Source organism: Diaphorina citri, unplaced genomic scaffold (genome assembly GCF_000475195.1).
Source record: "Diaphorina citri unplaced genomic scaffold, Diaci psyllid genome assembly version 1.1 scaffold2563, whole genome shotgun sequence".
In the NCBI taxonomy this organism is placed as follows: domain Eukaryota; kingdom Metazoa; phylum Arthropoda; class Insecta; order Hemiptera; family Psyllidae; genus Diaphorina; species Diaphorina citri.
In genome coordinates, this window is record NW_007379983.1 from 17,745 (window position 1) to 33,837 (window position 16,093).

Here is a 16,093-nt window from a genome sequence, read left to right on the forward strand (position 1 = left end):
CAAAAAAGTCATTAGTTAAAGCCAAAATAGCAACAATGATCTACAGAAAGACAGAAACCCCTACTGAGAACAACTTTGACGGAGGAAAATTCTAAAGCCTTCAGATTTTCTTCAAAGAAACAACCATGTAAAAGGAAGTTGTACAGAAATACCTGAAGATGATGTTCATGATGAAGACTTCACTGAAGTTCATTATGGAACACGCACAACTGAACATGTCTAAAATCAACAAAAAGTTCAACGAGCAAAAAAGTCATTAGTTAAAGCCAAAATAGCAACAATGATCTACAGAAAGGCAGAAACCCCAACTGAGAACAACTTTGACGGAGGAAAATTCTAAAGCCTTCAGATTTTCTTCAAAGAAAAAATCATGTAAAAGGAAGTTGTACAGAAATACCTGAAGATGATGTTCATGATGAAGACTTCACTGAAGTTCATTATGGAACACGCACAACTGTAATAGCACGAGTCAAAAGTCAAGAGGAAGGTTGAAGGTTGCATGGAGATCTTCATTGGAGATTCGTGAGGATATACATATGAGTTGTATCGTCAGAGTGGACAAAGATAACTTTAGCATGTTTGTTGGTAATGTAGGTATGGTTTCTGACATGGATGATGAGGTGTTTAGTATAATTGTTATACAATTCAAGTTCATAGTCATATTGGTAGTATTTATTGAAGACAATGTCAAAAGCACACATATCTTCAGAGTGTACAACTCCATGTTTGTAGGTACATATGTTTTCTAGGATGATTAGAAGTTCAATATAATTGTTACCTAATTCAAGTTCATATTGGAAATATTCATTGCAGACAATGACAAGAAGAAGAGTCATAGTGGACAAAGTTACCTTTAGAATATTCGTTGGTATGTGTGTGGGTATGTTCAATATATTTGTTATCTAATTTAAGTTCATAGGTATTCGTTAATTCGTGGTATTCATTGTCAGATCTTGGGTCTTCAAGTCTGCGATGATGTCATTTATAGCTTCGTTACGAATCGTACCTGCTGTAAGTAGGTATAAAATGTGTAGATAAAAGCGCGGTTTAGTTGGAGTAAGTAAGGTCCAAAGCCAAACAGTAATGAATTTTTCGCATGTGAGTGTATTTACAAACTCAAACCCGTGTTCTAACTCTATCTGAAGCGTCTCCTTTCTGTGTTACTGATGGTACTTCATCAAACCTATTTCTTAGGTCTTTAAAGTCTCCGATGATCTCATGAAGACAGTGTACTAGGCACCTGAGCACATACTGAACAAATTAAGTCATCAATTAAGTGCTCTTCAGATCTTGATGAAAGCAACAGAATCATGTTTTATTGATTTTGACAAATTGGCCTTAGGATTCTATTATTGCGGTCAAAGTCTCAAATAAATGAGGACAAAATTCCATGCCTCAGCTGATAAATAACACGCGCCCTCCTGTTTATCAGCAGGGCGCCTTGACCACTGAACCACCGAGGCACTTGGTTGAAAAGAACCGAGATTCCAAGCAACTCAGGTCCTCAAGGGCTGAAGCACCCTTGCAGATTCATTCGGGCCTCAAGTGCAAAATTAAGGTGTGCCCTTACATAGTCGACCGGCCCTCAATCGACGAGGTGAATCTATGTTATTGAGGCAGTGTGGACGGCTCAGTCGACATTTATCCATGGCCGGTCGACTATGTGTGGACACACCTTTAGAATCTATTAAAGTTTACTTGAGACATTGCAGAAGCTCCGTAAGTTTTCTGCTATGCGGAAGTAGCTGAACAAATTGCGCGCAAAAAAAGCTCTTGGAAAATTGTTTACACGCGTATACGTTTAAGACCTGATGGATTCCTGTGATTTCATGATGCAGTGAGGAGCTTCTGGGACTAAGTGTGCCGAGAGCCGAAAGATGAAAATTGAATGAAAGAGAGGAAATCTCAGTTTTGAGTCGACGAATGTACGATTTGAATGGGGCCTTTCGTCGGTATGTACCTATGTCAATTGTTTGTTATGCTTTAGTCCGATTTTGATGGACTTTGGAAAACGAAGGAAATTTCCTATTTATTTTCTATATTAGATCTTCTCTTGTGCCAATGAAGAGAGCAAAACGGCAGAGACAAATGCCCAGCCTGTAGAAATAAAAAGAATTGAAAATGGATATTGGAACTTACCCTTCTGGAGAAACAGGGAGGCCAAAAGGCATAACGACGTCCCCAGAGACGACGTCATAGTTACGATGAAACCGTCACGTCAGGTGTGCCAGGCGTTAAGTTCTTGGAACTCTGAAACATTAGATAATAAAAGTGTTTGTAAGAAACGTGCAGGATAACGGTACATTTTTCTATTTCGGGAAACTTTCGAAAACGGAACCGATTCCGATGGCGCACCATCTTCGTTTTCTTATGTTCAGTATAGGCGTACTTTCAGTTTCCTAGAGGGAACCATTACTGTTTCCCAAAGTTTCCCGAAAGGAAAGTGCGTGAAAGTGACGAGATTTCAGAGGATCACTGTCCGAACTAAATCCGGACACTTTTGCATAACGGTACGTTTTCCTATTTCGGGAAACTTTTGAAAACGGAACCGATTCCGATGGCGCACCATCTTCGTTTTCTTATGTTCAGTATAGGTGTTCTTTCAACAGAAATGGTTTGGGAAACAGAAATGGTTCCTAGAGGGAACCATTTCTGTTTCCCAAAGTTTCCCGAAAGGAAAGTGCGTGAAAGTGACGAGATTTCAGAGGATCACTGTCCGAACTAAATCCGGACACTTTTGGATGGAGGAACTCTTTCAGAAGAACCCTGCCACCTAAAAGAAAGGCGAAATTTCATGAATTGTGACGTCACAAAAAGGCCAAAGACATTCCATCATCCGGTTTGGACAAGAAGAAGACATCTCCGTTAGCATCAGTACCACTGCCACTGGGTCTATCATATTTTGCACCTTATGCTTATTCTTCCCATGTTTATTACATTACACTTTATCTTTCCATTTTCTTCAGTAAGTTCATCGACTTTAATATTTTGCATGATGTCTTCAATGTTTCGCATGTCTTCAATCTTGGTAAGATGGTTGATGGTGTTGAGATCTCTGACGTCTTAGGTACAAGTGATGTTATCTTGGGGGCACAATACTTGTCCAGAAATGCCTTGTATGTTGAATCCATATCTTTGTTGTCGTGATCAGATCCTCCTTGCCATATTTCTCATGTAATAGTATTTTATCATTAGTTTGATGATGCGTTTAATTGATGATATAGCTGGGTATTATTTATAGGTATCGGTAAGAAAGTCTTTTATATGGGCAGTGGATCTTTCTTTTCTCCGTGGTAAGGTCATTAAATTTGTTAGGTGCAAGTTTTATTTATAAATTTCTTGTTTTTTGCATTGGTATGTTGTATGTACCACTAATTTTATTACTAAAGCTAGAGATGCACTAACGGACTTCATTAAACATGGTTCTAACTTCTTATGGGTACGTAAGATATTATTAAATTATCATTGATGAGATAATCCAGTCTTGCAGGGTAGCGCGTCTGCCTTGCAACCGCTATGTTCCGGGTTCAATTCCCGCTCGAGACAAACTTTATCCCAAAACAAATAAGACTCGTCCTCGAAACTGCTGGCTTTCTCCTATAGTGATCTCCCTTTGATTTTGGGAAACCTCGTAAAACCAGTGCCCTCTCTCAAACCTCTTAAAAAAGTGATGTGAGAATTTTTTCTATTTCTTAACTGGGAGAGTAATTTTCCATAGGAATTGTCCTAGATCAAGTTGCCTAGACACCGTGCATACATTACGAGCACCTTGAATCTGACTCCGAAATTTTCCGTCAAATTTTGACCCAGTAGTTTGACACGATTCGGCCAAGGATGTCCCGAAATGACCCAGTTTCTGAAAAATGACGCGTCAAAAGACAGGTGTAACCCAGATCCCCGTTCAATGTCATCCTTGATACGCCTCAAACTGAGGATAGGAAACCTACCAACCCAAATCCTGCGAACCCGATCCTTGTTGAATATTCAATAAGGAATCAATTTATTCAAGCTCATGAATCACAGAGATTCTCATTGTAAATAAAAACAGATCCTTTCTAATCACGCTCATTAGTTTGGTTGTAAGTGCCGGTGTAAAAAGAGTTCCCAGTGATCTTTTAGAAATAACGAAAAGTCTTTGTGTTTATCTTCTAATTTATCAACAAGTGAGAAATGTTCAGTTTGAAAATGTATTTCGCTGTGTTTCTATGTTTTCTAACAGCATCTTCAACGTTTTCTTCACCTTTGAAGGGAAAACAAAAGTTCCACGCCATTCCCCCCGGTACGGACCGAGGTCTTTACAACAAAGGATTGCACGAGGGTGACATCCTGCTTGTCAATTAACGAAAAGTCTTTGTGTTTATCTTCTAATTTGTCAACAAGTGAGAAATGTTCAGTTTAAAAATGTATTTCGCTGTGTTTCTATGTTTGCTAACAGCATCTTCAACGTTTTCTTCACCTTTGAAGGAAAAACAAAAGTTCCACGCCATTCCCCCCGGTACGGACCGAGGTCTTTACAACAAAGGATTGCACGAGGGTGACATCCTGCTTGTCAATCGAACGAAGAAGCCTCACACCAGCCTCGGCAGAAATGCCATCAACGATCCTGATATGTTATGGCCACACGCCGCCGTTGTTTACAAAACGGAAGATAGTGTTGGATGTCCTGAATCTCCGCAGTGTGCCCTTCTCATGAAAGCAATGGAGGAGTATCACAACAAGTCCTGTATCCGATTCAAAGAGTGGACAGGCGAGGATGACTATGTCTCTGTCTTCTTCAACCCTGACAGTGGCTCCTGTTGGTCCCCGGTCGGTATGGTTGGAGACAAACAGAGACTATCCTTGGGACAGAGGTGTTGGTACTTCGGCATCATTGTCCACGAGCTAGGCCATGCCATCGGGTTCTGGCATGAAATGAACCGGCCTGATCGCGATGAATACATTGTCATCGACTGGCAAAACATTGTGTCTGGATTCACGCCAGCTTTCCGTAAGATGAGACCGGACCAGGTGGATTTGCTACATGAGAGGTTCGACTATAAATCCGTCATGATGTATGACGAGTATGCTTTTTCTAAAGACGGTACGAGTCCTACAATACAAACGACGAATGGAGAAGTCATAGGACCTCTGTGGATGAAGAACAGTTTGAGTGCTAGTGACGTCAGAAGGATTCATAGTCTGTACCAATGCAAGGATAATAACCAGAAGGTTTCCTTCCCCTACAACATCCACTGTACGTTCCACGAGAATGTTTGTGGATTTAAAAACGGAGAGTTCACCATTTGGAAATGGAAGACTGAGGAAAAGAGTAACTACATCGTGTCTACTTTGGATAACAGTGGTGGGACCCCTGGGAAGTTCATCTCACCCAACTTACATCCGGTGTCCAAAGAGGATCCGCTGAGAGGTCCTGAAGGTTGCGTCCGGTTCTGGTCTATCCTCCAGGGAGATGGAACGATGGCACTGTCACTCAATATGGAAACCTTGGATAACGTCACGCAACTCTCTTTCAACGATAACAAAACCGAGACAGTTTGGTCGACAAAAGAGGTGAGCAAAAATTGGACACATCAACGCATCACAATAGACGTGACCCAACCTTTCAGACTAACCTTCCAGTCCCAGTTCTATTCTGATATCTCTGACGGCGGACTTATAGCCATCACTGAGATCGAGATTCTGTATAATGGACCTTGCAACAACATCACCAGAGGCATACCCAAGAAACCAGTAAAGCTAACAGTAGACCCAAGCTCCACAGACTTCATAGAGGAGCTTCACAATATCACAGCAGTTCCAGTACTCCCAGTTCCAATGAAGTTGAAACCGGATAAGGAACAAGATCTGGATGAAGATTCCTAAAGGTCAACGAACAATTTGGCAGAATCAGTCGCCTTAAATAATCTAGTCTGGAATCAGATAACAGCGCGCCAGACTTTATCCTGACAAAATGTAATTCCGATTATTTTTAATTTCCTCATAAAATGAACATCTGACCTTAGCTAATCAATTAGGAATAAGATTTGTAAACAAGGCTTCGGAAGAAACAATGTGTAATGCAGCTCTTGTAAACAATAGTACTCGTAAACATCTGTACCTAGGTCTTTATTGTTCATTTATAACTTCAATATTACCAGTGATTCAGTACGGGTTAGACAAGTTCAGTATGTAAGAGTAATCATATGCTTCAATGATCTGCAAAATCATATCCATGTTTATGAAGATATAATGGTCAATTTGGGTGTTTTTCATACATTTGTAAACCGCAACAACTTTAACATGTTTTCTTTACAGATTTGAGATTTATAAAGGTTTTCTCTAAAAATTTACAATTTTAACTCCGCTTCAATGATCTGCAAAATCATTTCCATGTTTATTATGGTCAATTTGGGTGTTTTTCATTCATTTGTAAACCGCAACAACTTTAACATGTTTTCTTTACAGATTTGAGATTTATAAAGGTTTTCTCTAAAAATTTACAATTTTAACTCTTCTTGTTCTTATGTAAATATTATTTCTTTATTAATAATAATATTGAAGTTTATTTTATGTCACATTAACAATAAAATGTTCTTTTGGAATAAATCCCTTTAAGTACTAGAGTACTTTTAGGGAATTCTTCTTAATTATTATTGATATTTTTAAATGTGTAATTAATTTATGTATTTACCTATTGTGTTCAATTTATTTTTAAGTTGTCCAATATCACGTATGTAACTGAACCATTTGTACAAAAGATCACTTTGAAATATATTTTTTATCTCAAAAATATGCCACTCTTCTACTTTGTTGCTAGAAAAATGCTGTCTCTTATTTTTTATTTTACATCTTTATTTCCATTGGCAGCTGGAAAGTCGATACGTTTCATTTCCAAAACCATATCTTGAGTAGTACCTCCCTACATCAATTCCACTCAAGATACCCAATATTTGCCCTCCATCATAGCTTGATGTCGCTTGGGGCATTTCGGTCCACCGACCTACATATTGGATAGAAAGGTGAAAGTGGCGCAGTCATGAAAACCCCACATTCTCTGAAAAGGGAATGCTGATTGCAATCATTTATCAAATTCGCAAGTCCCACACAATAGAAACAAAATTGAGCATACAACAACATAGGTCGAGGAACTTGGAGAATGTACGAATGTGTTCCTAGCGAAGCTCTTTCCTTATCCTATATTATTACTGTTGTAATAATAAAGGAAGGACGGACTAAAAATATGTACTATGTAGGTACCTATGTGTAGGAAATTGAAATATGTAGGTACTATGTATGTGTGGAGTAAGTGTGTAAATTGAAATATGTGTTATGACTTATGACACAGATTCCGTGATTTTTTTTTCGAAACTGCATCAATATGATATCTTGTATCCAGATTATTGAGGGAACGAAGTAAGTTTTAAATTTTTTTGGTTTTCTTTTCTCTTTTAATTTGTCTGTGTATTTGTCTACCTATCTCTCTGTCTGTCTCTCTATCTATCTGTCTATTTCCTTGCGTGTTTGTCTGCTTGTTAGTTTCAAAATGAGTAACTCTCATTTTGGTCAACATTAGATTCTGGACCGAATCTACTATTTTTGGGTAGGCCTGGTAGAGACCCTTTTTCTGCGTAAGTTCTACAGTCCACTAAACCACTAGTTCGACCCGTTCATAATTTTCTTCTTAATCCGCCTAGATATTTCACTTTTTCGAAAGTACCTATCAACATTTCAGTTTTTTTCACATTTCATTTTCATCATTATAAAACCATTCTCGTAATTGTTATTATTCCATATGGTTGGATCACGATCGATCTCTTTGGGATCGTCACAATTATCGGATTAATTCGAATTAACCGTTAGTGTACGCTACACGCCATACGAAATTTAATGGAAAATATTAGGAGGTTTAGGAATCGGATGGGAGTAAATCTTCAAATATTTCAAACAGTTCAAATGTACATGTCTGAGATTAATCTGATGTATCCAATGGAAAATATCCTATAAAGAGGTTTAGGAACGGATTGGGGATATCTTGAAATGAAGAGACAATGTTGGGATTGTTGGTTCTGTTTCCTAGTTGCCATTTGCTCAAAGAGGTTTGGAAACTTTTTTAATTATTGAATTTGAACTCTACGAACATAATAAAACCATATTGAGATTTCTATGTAGGTTTATATGTAGATTTGCACATAAAGGCGGGTCCAGGGCTTCATTTAGTCGGGTCTAAGACTATATGAAACCGCTACATGTGTTGTGGATGTGGAATTGCGTACCCTGCCTAATTGGTATTGAAACTGATGTGCCAAATTTTCTAATACTCGTACATACATAATTATGTACCTACCTAGATACAATATTGATATACTAGATATCAACGTCATATCAGTGATATGAATCATGCACGGATCACGTGAGATCACACGTGGAATTTTCTCCCAAGACACGTGTATGTGAGCATGTAGATGTGAAAACAGGGACATGTTTAGAACCACCCTAAGACACCAAGCAAAATAGGGTCCAAAAATTTTGAGTTTTTGAGAGAAGATTCAAAACAAAATGAAAAGAAAGGGACCAAAATTCAAAAAGAAAAAAAAAGAACGTATCTGTCAAAATTTATCGAAATCGGAATGGCCGTCCGAAAGTTTTGGTAAAATAGACAAGCAAACCGATAAAAACAACGAGTACCTAGTAGGAAAAATGGTTAAGTTGAAACTTGGAACGAATCGAACCAGCATTGTTCATTACACTTTAAATTTCAACTCACCAAAGGGGCTGATAAGTCTGAGAGGTAATCCTTCTTTAATGGTACATAGAAAGGTAGGTAGGTAATTTATTTTCATCATAATCGGTAGGTACAGATTCATATGTAGGTATTGCAGGTAGGTACTTTCAATAGAAAGGTGCTCAATATCACGTAATCAAAGAAATAGCACCTGATGTGTGTAAGTATGTGTGTGGATCTGTTTTCTACTACTATATGCTATATGGTGATACATATTGGTTATATGCTGATATAATGTTAGTAGGTACATAATCTCCGTGCTATGTAAGTTACATTTACATAGTACGGAGTACATAATGTGAGTACATTGTACAATATACAAATCTCTACATGGTAGTACGCACGTTCAATTAGAGTATAACACACATGATGAGAAGGTATGTGTAGTAAATTGAAAAATATGTACTAGGTATGTAGGTATGTGTAGAAAATTGAAATGTGTACTATGTATGTGTGGGGTAAGTGTGTAAATTGAAATATGTGTTATGACAGATTCCGTGTTTTTTTTTTTTTTTTTTTTTTTTTTTTTTTTTTTTTTTTTTTACAAACCCAAAAAAAATTTTTTTTTTTATCCATTTTTAAAAAGAAAGGTAGTAAGATACCGTGTTTTTATTTATGTGGTCGATCCGTGGTTCAAATCTTTGAATTATAATGGATATTTTTTGATTTATCTTAATATATAAATGAGAAAATAAGTGATATTTTTGATTTAACAATGGGTGATGAAGAATTCTTGTCACTCCCAATGTGCTTCTCGTTGTGTCATTCCGAATAGTAGTGGTGCCTTCATCAATATCTATTGGTGGAGATGACACATTCACGAATAATGCCCTCCATCAATACTTATTGGTGGAGATGCCCGATTTACATCTTTGTTAAACTGCTTTGGTGGCATAGTGCACAAGATGCCTGGTAAACAAGAAAGCATGGTTTCGATCCTAGAAGAGATATGAAATAATTTACGAGTACATCTCCATGCAAATATTGTACCTAACATGAAATGCGACCACGGTTTGGTTATTGTTAATTTTGAGTACTTACAAAATTTTAAAAGGATTGTTTTAGTTCTTGTTTCAAAGGTAATTAGGTTTCTTTCTGATTTTGTATCGGAGGATTCAGAGGTAACTGAGGCTCAAGAACTTTAAACCAAAACACTTTCTTCATATTGACTCAAAATTGACCTGACCCAGAACCTCTATGTTGGTAAAACAGGACACTGGATCAAACTTCGATCCTAAAGAACATTGATAAGGTTATTCACGTGGGAATGCAATGCCTCCAATCAAAGCTCAAAACAATCATTTCTAGCAGTCCTATACTGAAATAGGTAACAAGAACAACAACCAGAAAAAATTCACAACAAAAACAATATCATTACCACCAGCATCATCAACACCAACAACAGTAACAGTAATAATTATGATGATAATAATTCCTAGTAATACATCCTACAAACCTATCCCAAAGAAACAACAATAACAATAGCAGTAACAACAAATCTAATGCATCTTTTTTGCCCAAAAACAATCATATCTTCCAATGCATCTCAAAACCAATCCACAATACAGTTTCTCTAGCGCCTATGCCTGAAAATAATGGTTTGTGCGGTTAAAAAATCATTATAAAACCATTCTCGTAATTGTTATTATTCCATATGGTTGGATCACGATCGATCTCTTTGGGATCGTCACAATTATCGGATTAATTCGAATTAACCGTTAGTGTACGCTACACGCCATACGAAATTTAATGGAAAATATTAGGAGGTTTAGGAATCGGATGGGAGTAAATCTTCAAATATTTCAAACAGTTGCACCACTGAGGTTGGTTAGGTACCTAATATTTTTCACCATGAAAATAAATTGTGCTGGGTCAGTACAATATTTATAAAGATGTTACCTAACACTTAACGACTATGAACATGTTATTGTTGATGTTTTTAATAATGGTAGATACTAAATACCTACTCAACATGTTGCATTGTTGATGGATTCACAATTGATCTCATACCAATTCACACTTAGGACCCATCTCATTATTCCAATTGCTTCTCATTATTCCAATTTGGTTCTCATTATTCCAATTTGGTTCGGCCAAATTTGCATTCAATTTTGCCTATTTTTCCTCAACAACAAAAGCTTGTAGACGTTTCGGAATGACCTTCGGATTTGATTTCCGGGGTCTTCCGACTCTTCTGCTAAACAGGTACTTTGTAGTTTTGTCTGGCTCTAGTCATCTTAGGTACCTAACACCTTCCATACACATACCTACTCATATAATACCCATGTGCATAATATCTAGGTATCATATTAGGTACTCATAATATGTACCTTCCATAGTAGGTGCGAAATCTTGGTCACGATTGAGTATTAACTAAGGCACTAAGGAATAATTTTACGATAAGCAATATTTACGATTATTATATTATTTGTACGAGTTCTGGCGGGTAATACCGATTCATAGCAGAGGTGTCGATCTTAAAGACGTGTAGACGTGTGAAGGTAACTTGGTCTTGTCTGGTCACTGGTTCATACCACTGACCTAGGTTGCAGGCGGCCCGGATTCGATTCCGGCAGGGTCGAAAATTTAGATGGGGATAGATAAACAGTAAAGATATGGTGATAAATCCGGAAAAATAGCTCACGCTAGAACTCATTTGCAGACATGTGTAGAGCAGACGTATGATCGATAAGGCCCTTGCCATGTGTAAGTAATTAAGTAAGATAAGTGTACCTGTACCTACCTGTCTACTGAGAATGGGAGTCAACTCATTTCTTGAGTATAAAAAGCGGTATTACAATGCAAATTCCCTCCAAAAAGACCATATACATAGTCAATGTTATGTCAAATTAAAGCGATCGTGGAATTTAATGTGTAATTTAAAGTGAAGTAGTTACTTCAGTAAGCAGTGTGAGAGATTACCATAAGCTCCTATATTATGTACTTTGTACCCTGATTTGTACATACAATAGGCATATACAAATTATGTATGTTGTACGTCATGCAATATGTATTTTGCACACTTACTCGGTAATTAAAATTCTCATCCTGTCTTATGCTACTAATTAAACATTCTTATTCTAAGACTGAGACTTTTTGAGGAAAATTAGTCTGAACTGTCCGTTCCAGTGACTTCATCCGAAAGACAAGCGGTCCGGATTCGATTCCGGCCAGGGTCGAAAATTTAGATGGGGATAGATTGACAGTTAAAAGATGTGAGGGATGAACCCGGAAAAATAGCTCACGCTAGAACTCTTTTGCAGACATGTGTACAGCAGACGTATGATCGATAAGGCCCTTGCCATGTGTAAGTAATTAAGTAAGTAAGATAAGTGTAGGTACCTGTACCTACCTGTCTACTGAGAATGGGAGTCAACTTATATCTTGAGTCTAAAAAGCGGTATTATAATGCAAATTCCCTCCAAAAAGACCATATACATAGTCAATGTTATGTCAAATTAAAGCGAACGTGGAATTTAATGTGTAATTTAAAGTGAAGTAGTTACTTCAGTAAGTAGTGTGAGAGATTACCATAAGCTCCTATGTACTTTGTACCCTGATTTGTACATACAATAGGCATATACAAATTATGTATTTTGTACGTCATGCAATATGTATTTTGCACACTTACTCGGTAATTAAAATTCTCATCCTGTCTTATGCTGCTAATTAAACATTCTTATTCTAAGACTGAGACTTTTTGAGGAAAATTAGTCTGAACTGTCCGTTCCAGTGACTTCATCCGAAAGACAAAATGGTTTATGTTTGTAACAGGTGATGGTTTATGCGTGTAACAGGTGTAATCATATGTTTGTGACGCGCTTCTCCCGTAGTTCTTGTCTCCCTGACCATATTACATCAGATTTGGGTTTACCCCTGTCCAACTGACTACTTTATTGATAGGTAAATCAATAAATTTATTCAATAAATAACTCATTAAATTTTTCAATACCTCATTTTTCCAATCATTAACTCATTGATGAATACCTTAATTACATATGAGTCATAAAGGTACATCTTTTTGATCAATGCCTCAATTAGGTACATATGAGTTAAGAGATTCTGTTTCTTTTGGACAGATTCGATGACAGAACAATAAAATTAAAATCGAGTCGTGAGGTAAGGGTATTAGAGGTTTTGGCACTGTTCCCTCGAAGAAGTGTAAAGCAGCGTCCACACCTAGTCGACGGCCGTCGATGGACGAGGTGAATCTATGTTGTCGAGGCAGTGTGGACGGTTCAGTCGACATCGATCGATGGCCGCTAATTATGTGTGGACACACCTTAAAACTATAATGAAACCTTATCATTTTGGGAGCTACAGAGGTTTTGTCTGGTTATTTATTGCATATATTTTATTTTATTGGGTATAGCTTTGAAAGGCTCGAAAATTTGGAAGAGATCAACACTGCTTTGAAGAAAGGAATCAAAATCCTGGGATTCTTAGCATCTTAAGTACTAATTTGTTAATGATACCAAAGGAAGCTTCAATTTATCTTCACATTACTGTGAGCTCGAACGATTATTAAAGGAACGAAGTGGGTTTTAAATTTTAACTTGGCGATTTTACTTTTATTTTTCTTTTCTCTTTTAATTTGTCTGTGTATTTGTCTACCTACCTATCTCTCTGTCTGTCTATCTGTCTATTTCTTTGCGTGTTTGTCTGCTTGTTAGTTTCAAAATGAGTAACTCTCATTTTGGTCAACATCAGATTCTGGACCGAATCTACTATTTATGGGTAGGCCTGGTAGAGACCCTTTTTCTGCGTAAGTTCTACAGTCCACTAAACCACTAGTTCGACCAGTTCATAATTTTCTTCTTAATCCGCCTAGATATTTCACTTTTTCGAAAGTACCTATCAACATTTCAGTTTTTTTCACATTTCATTTTCAGTTGTTGTCTTCTGCTTTCATTTTCAGATTTCCTCCTGACGGCTTTGACGGTTGATTTGAATCTTGCCTATCTGTCACACATATCTTGTCACTTGTTCTTCACATATGAACGTCAATTGTTCATACAATGGGTGACTTCAAGTACAATGGGTGACTGAGTGACTGGAGGTACACCAAGTTATGTCCACTGGACACTGGATTTTCATTTTTATCAATAGAGAACATAGATGTTTTGACATTTCTAGAAAACTCTTGCTGTTTGTTTCCTATTACACTGGACAAGATTTCCTGAAGATGTGGAGATTTTTATCTTACCATCAGATGGTAAAATAAATATAGATTAAAAAAAATCAATGAAGTAATAAACAGAGAAATTTGTTGGAGCGAAGAAGATGAACTGAAAAAAAGAAAAAAAAATACCCGGAAAAAAGGAGATCAAAATAAGGAAGATGACATAAGTCTAAAAAAGGAAGATCGGAAGATGAAAATCATAATTGATTTTTTTCCCCCAACTTCTTTAAGTGCCTAATAGGTAAAGGAAAGGAATTTTAATTGTGTTGAGCATAAATGCTTGTCACAAATGTCGTTCCCTGGTTAATGCACTACGCTAAATTATATGTCTTGACTTGGAGTCGAACCACCAACCTCCAGGTCCGAAGTCCACTACGCTAACAATTGCACCACTGAGGTTGGTTAGGTACCTAATATTTTTCACCATGAAAATAAATTGTGCTGGGTCAGTACAATATTTATAAAGATGTTACCTAACACTTAACGACTATGAACATGTTATTGTTGATGTTTTTAATAATGGTAGATACTAAATACCTACTCAACATGTTGCATTGTTGATGGATTCACAATTGATCTCATACCAATTCACACTTAGGACCCATCTCATTATTCCAATTGCTTCTCATTATTCCAATTTGGTTCTCATTATTCCAATTTGGTTCGGCCAAATTTGCATTCAATTTTGCCTATTTTTCCTCAACAACAAAAGCTTGTAGACGTTTCGGAATGACCTTCGGATTTGATTTCCGGGGTCTTCCGACTCTTCTGCTAAACAGGTACTTTGTAGTTTTGTCTGGCTCTAGTCATCTTAGGTACCTAACACCTTCCATACACATACCTACTCATATAATACCCATGTGCATAATATCTAGGTATCATATTAGGTACTCATAATATGTACCTTCCATAGTAGGTGCGAAATCTTGGTCACGATTGAGTATTAACTAAGGCACTAAGGAATAATTTTACGATAAGCAATATTTACGATTATTATATTATTTGTACGAGTTCTGGCGGGTAATACCGATTCATAGCAGAGGTGTCGATCTTAAAGACGTGTAGACGTGTGAAGGTAACTTGGTCTTGTCTGGTCACTGGTTCATACCACTGACCTAGGTTGCAGGCGGCCCGGATTCGATTCCGGCAGGGTCGAAAATTTAGATGGGGATAGATAAACAGTAAAGATATGGTGATAAATCCGGAAAAATAGCTCACGCTAGAACTCATTTGCAGACATGTGTAGAGCAGACGTATGATCGATAAGGCCCTTGCCATGTGTAAGTAATTAAGTAAGATAAGTGTACCTGTACCTACCTGTCTACTGAGAATGGGAGTCAACTCATTTCTTGAGTATAAAAAGCGGTATTACAATGCAAATTCCCTCCAAAAAGACCATATACATAGTCAATGTTATGTCAAATTAAAGCGATCGTGGAATTTAATGTGTAATTTAAAGTGAAGTAGTTACTTCAGTAAGCAGTGTGAGAGATTACCATAAGCTCCTATATTATGTACTTTGTACCCTGATTTGTACATACAATAGGCATATACAAATTATGTATGTTGTACGTCATGCAATATGTATTTTGCACACTTACTCGGTAATTAAAATTCTCATCCTGTCTTATGCTACTAATTAAACATTCTTATTCTAAGACTGAGACTTTTTGAGGAAAATTAGTCTGAACTGTCCGTTCCAGTGACTTCATCCGAAAGACAAATTCGTACTTAAATTAATAAATGGGTGTAAGATTTGTGATAAATTGTGCATGATTTTGCAAATTTTACACTGTATGTACCTGTACTCATAGGTCAACGAGCTGTCTTCCTTGAGTAGCAGCGGCTCTCAGTGGAAAAGTGCTGAGTTCGAATCCCGAAAATTTCAGACAAAAGAGGAAAAGGATTTGTGAGGAAATAAAAACACTTGTTGCAACCTTAAAAAATATCAATGAGCTAAGGAACAAAACTACAGATTCATGATGAAATTTTGTTATTTATTCAGAGGTCAACAAACATTTCAGAATGAACTTGTAAACCAGACTCCAAGATGTGATTCAAAACTATAATATACCAAAAATCTCGCGGACCACTTGAGATTATGTATGTATATGCAATCAATTGTACATTGTACACGCTATGTGACAATG

The 16,093-nt window shown here is 37.0% G+C and overlaps 1 protein-coding gene across 1 annotated transcript; it reads left to right on the forward strand.

Moving 5' to 3' along the window:
* Nucleotides 1-4,608: 4,608 nt before the first annotated feature.
* Nucleotides 4,609-5,862, forward strand: LOC103519147 (meprin A subunit beta-like). Its single transcript, XM_008484231.2, has one exon. It carries the CDS (start codon nt 4,609-4,611, stop codon nt 5,860-5,862), a length of 1,254 nt encoding a protein of 417 aa, XP_008482453.2.
* Nucleotides 5,863-16,093: the final 10,231 nt, after the last annotated feature.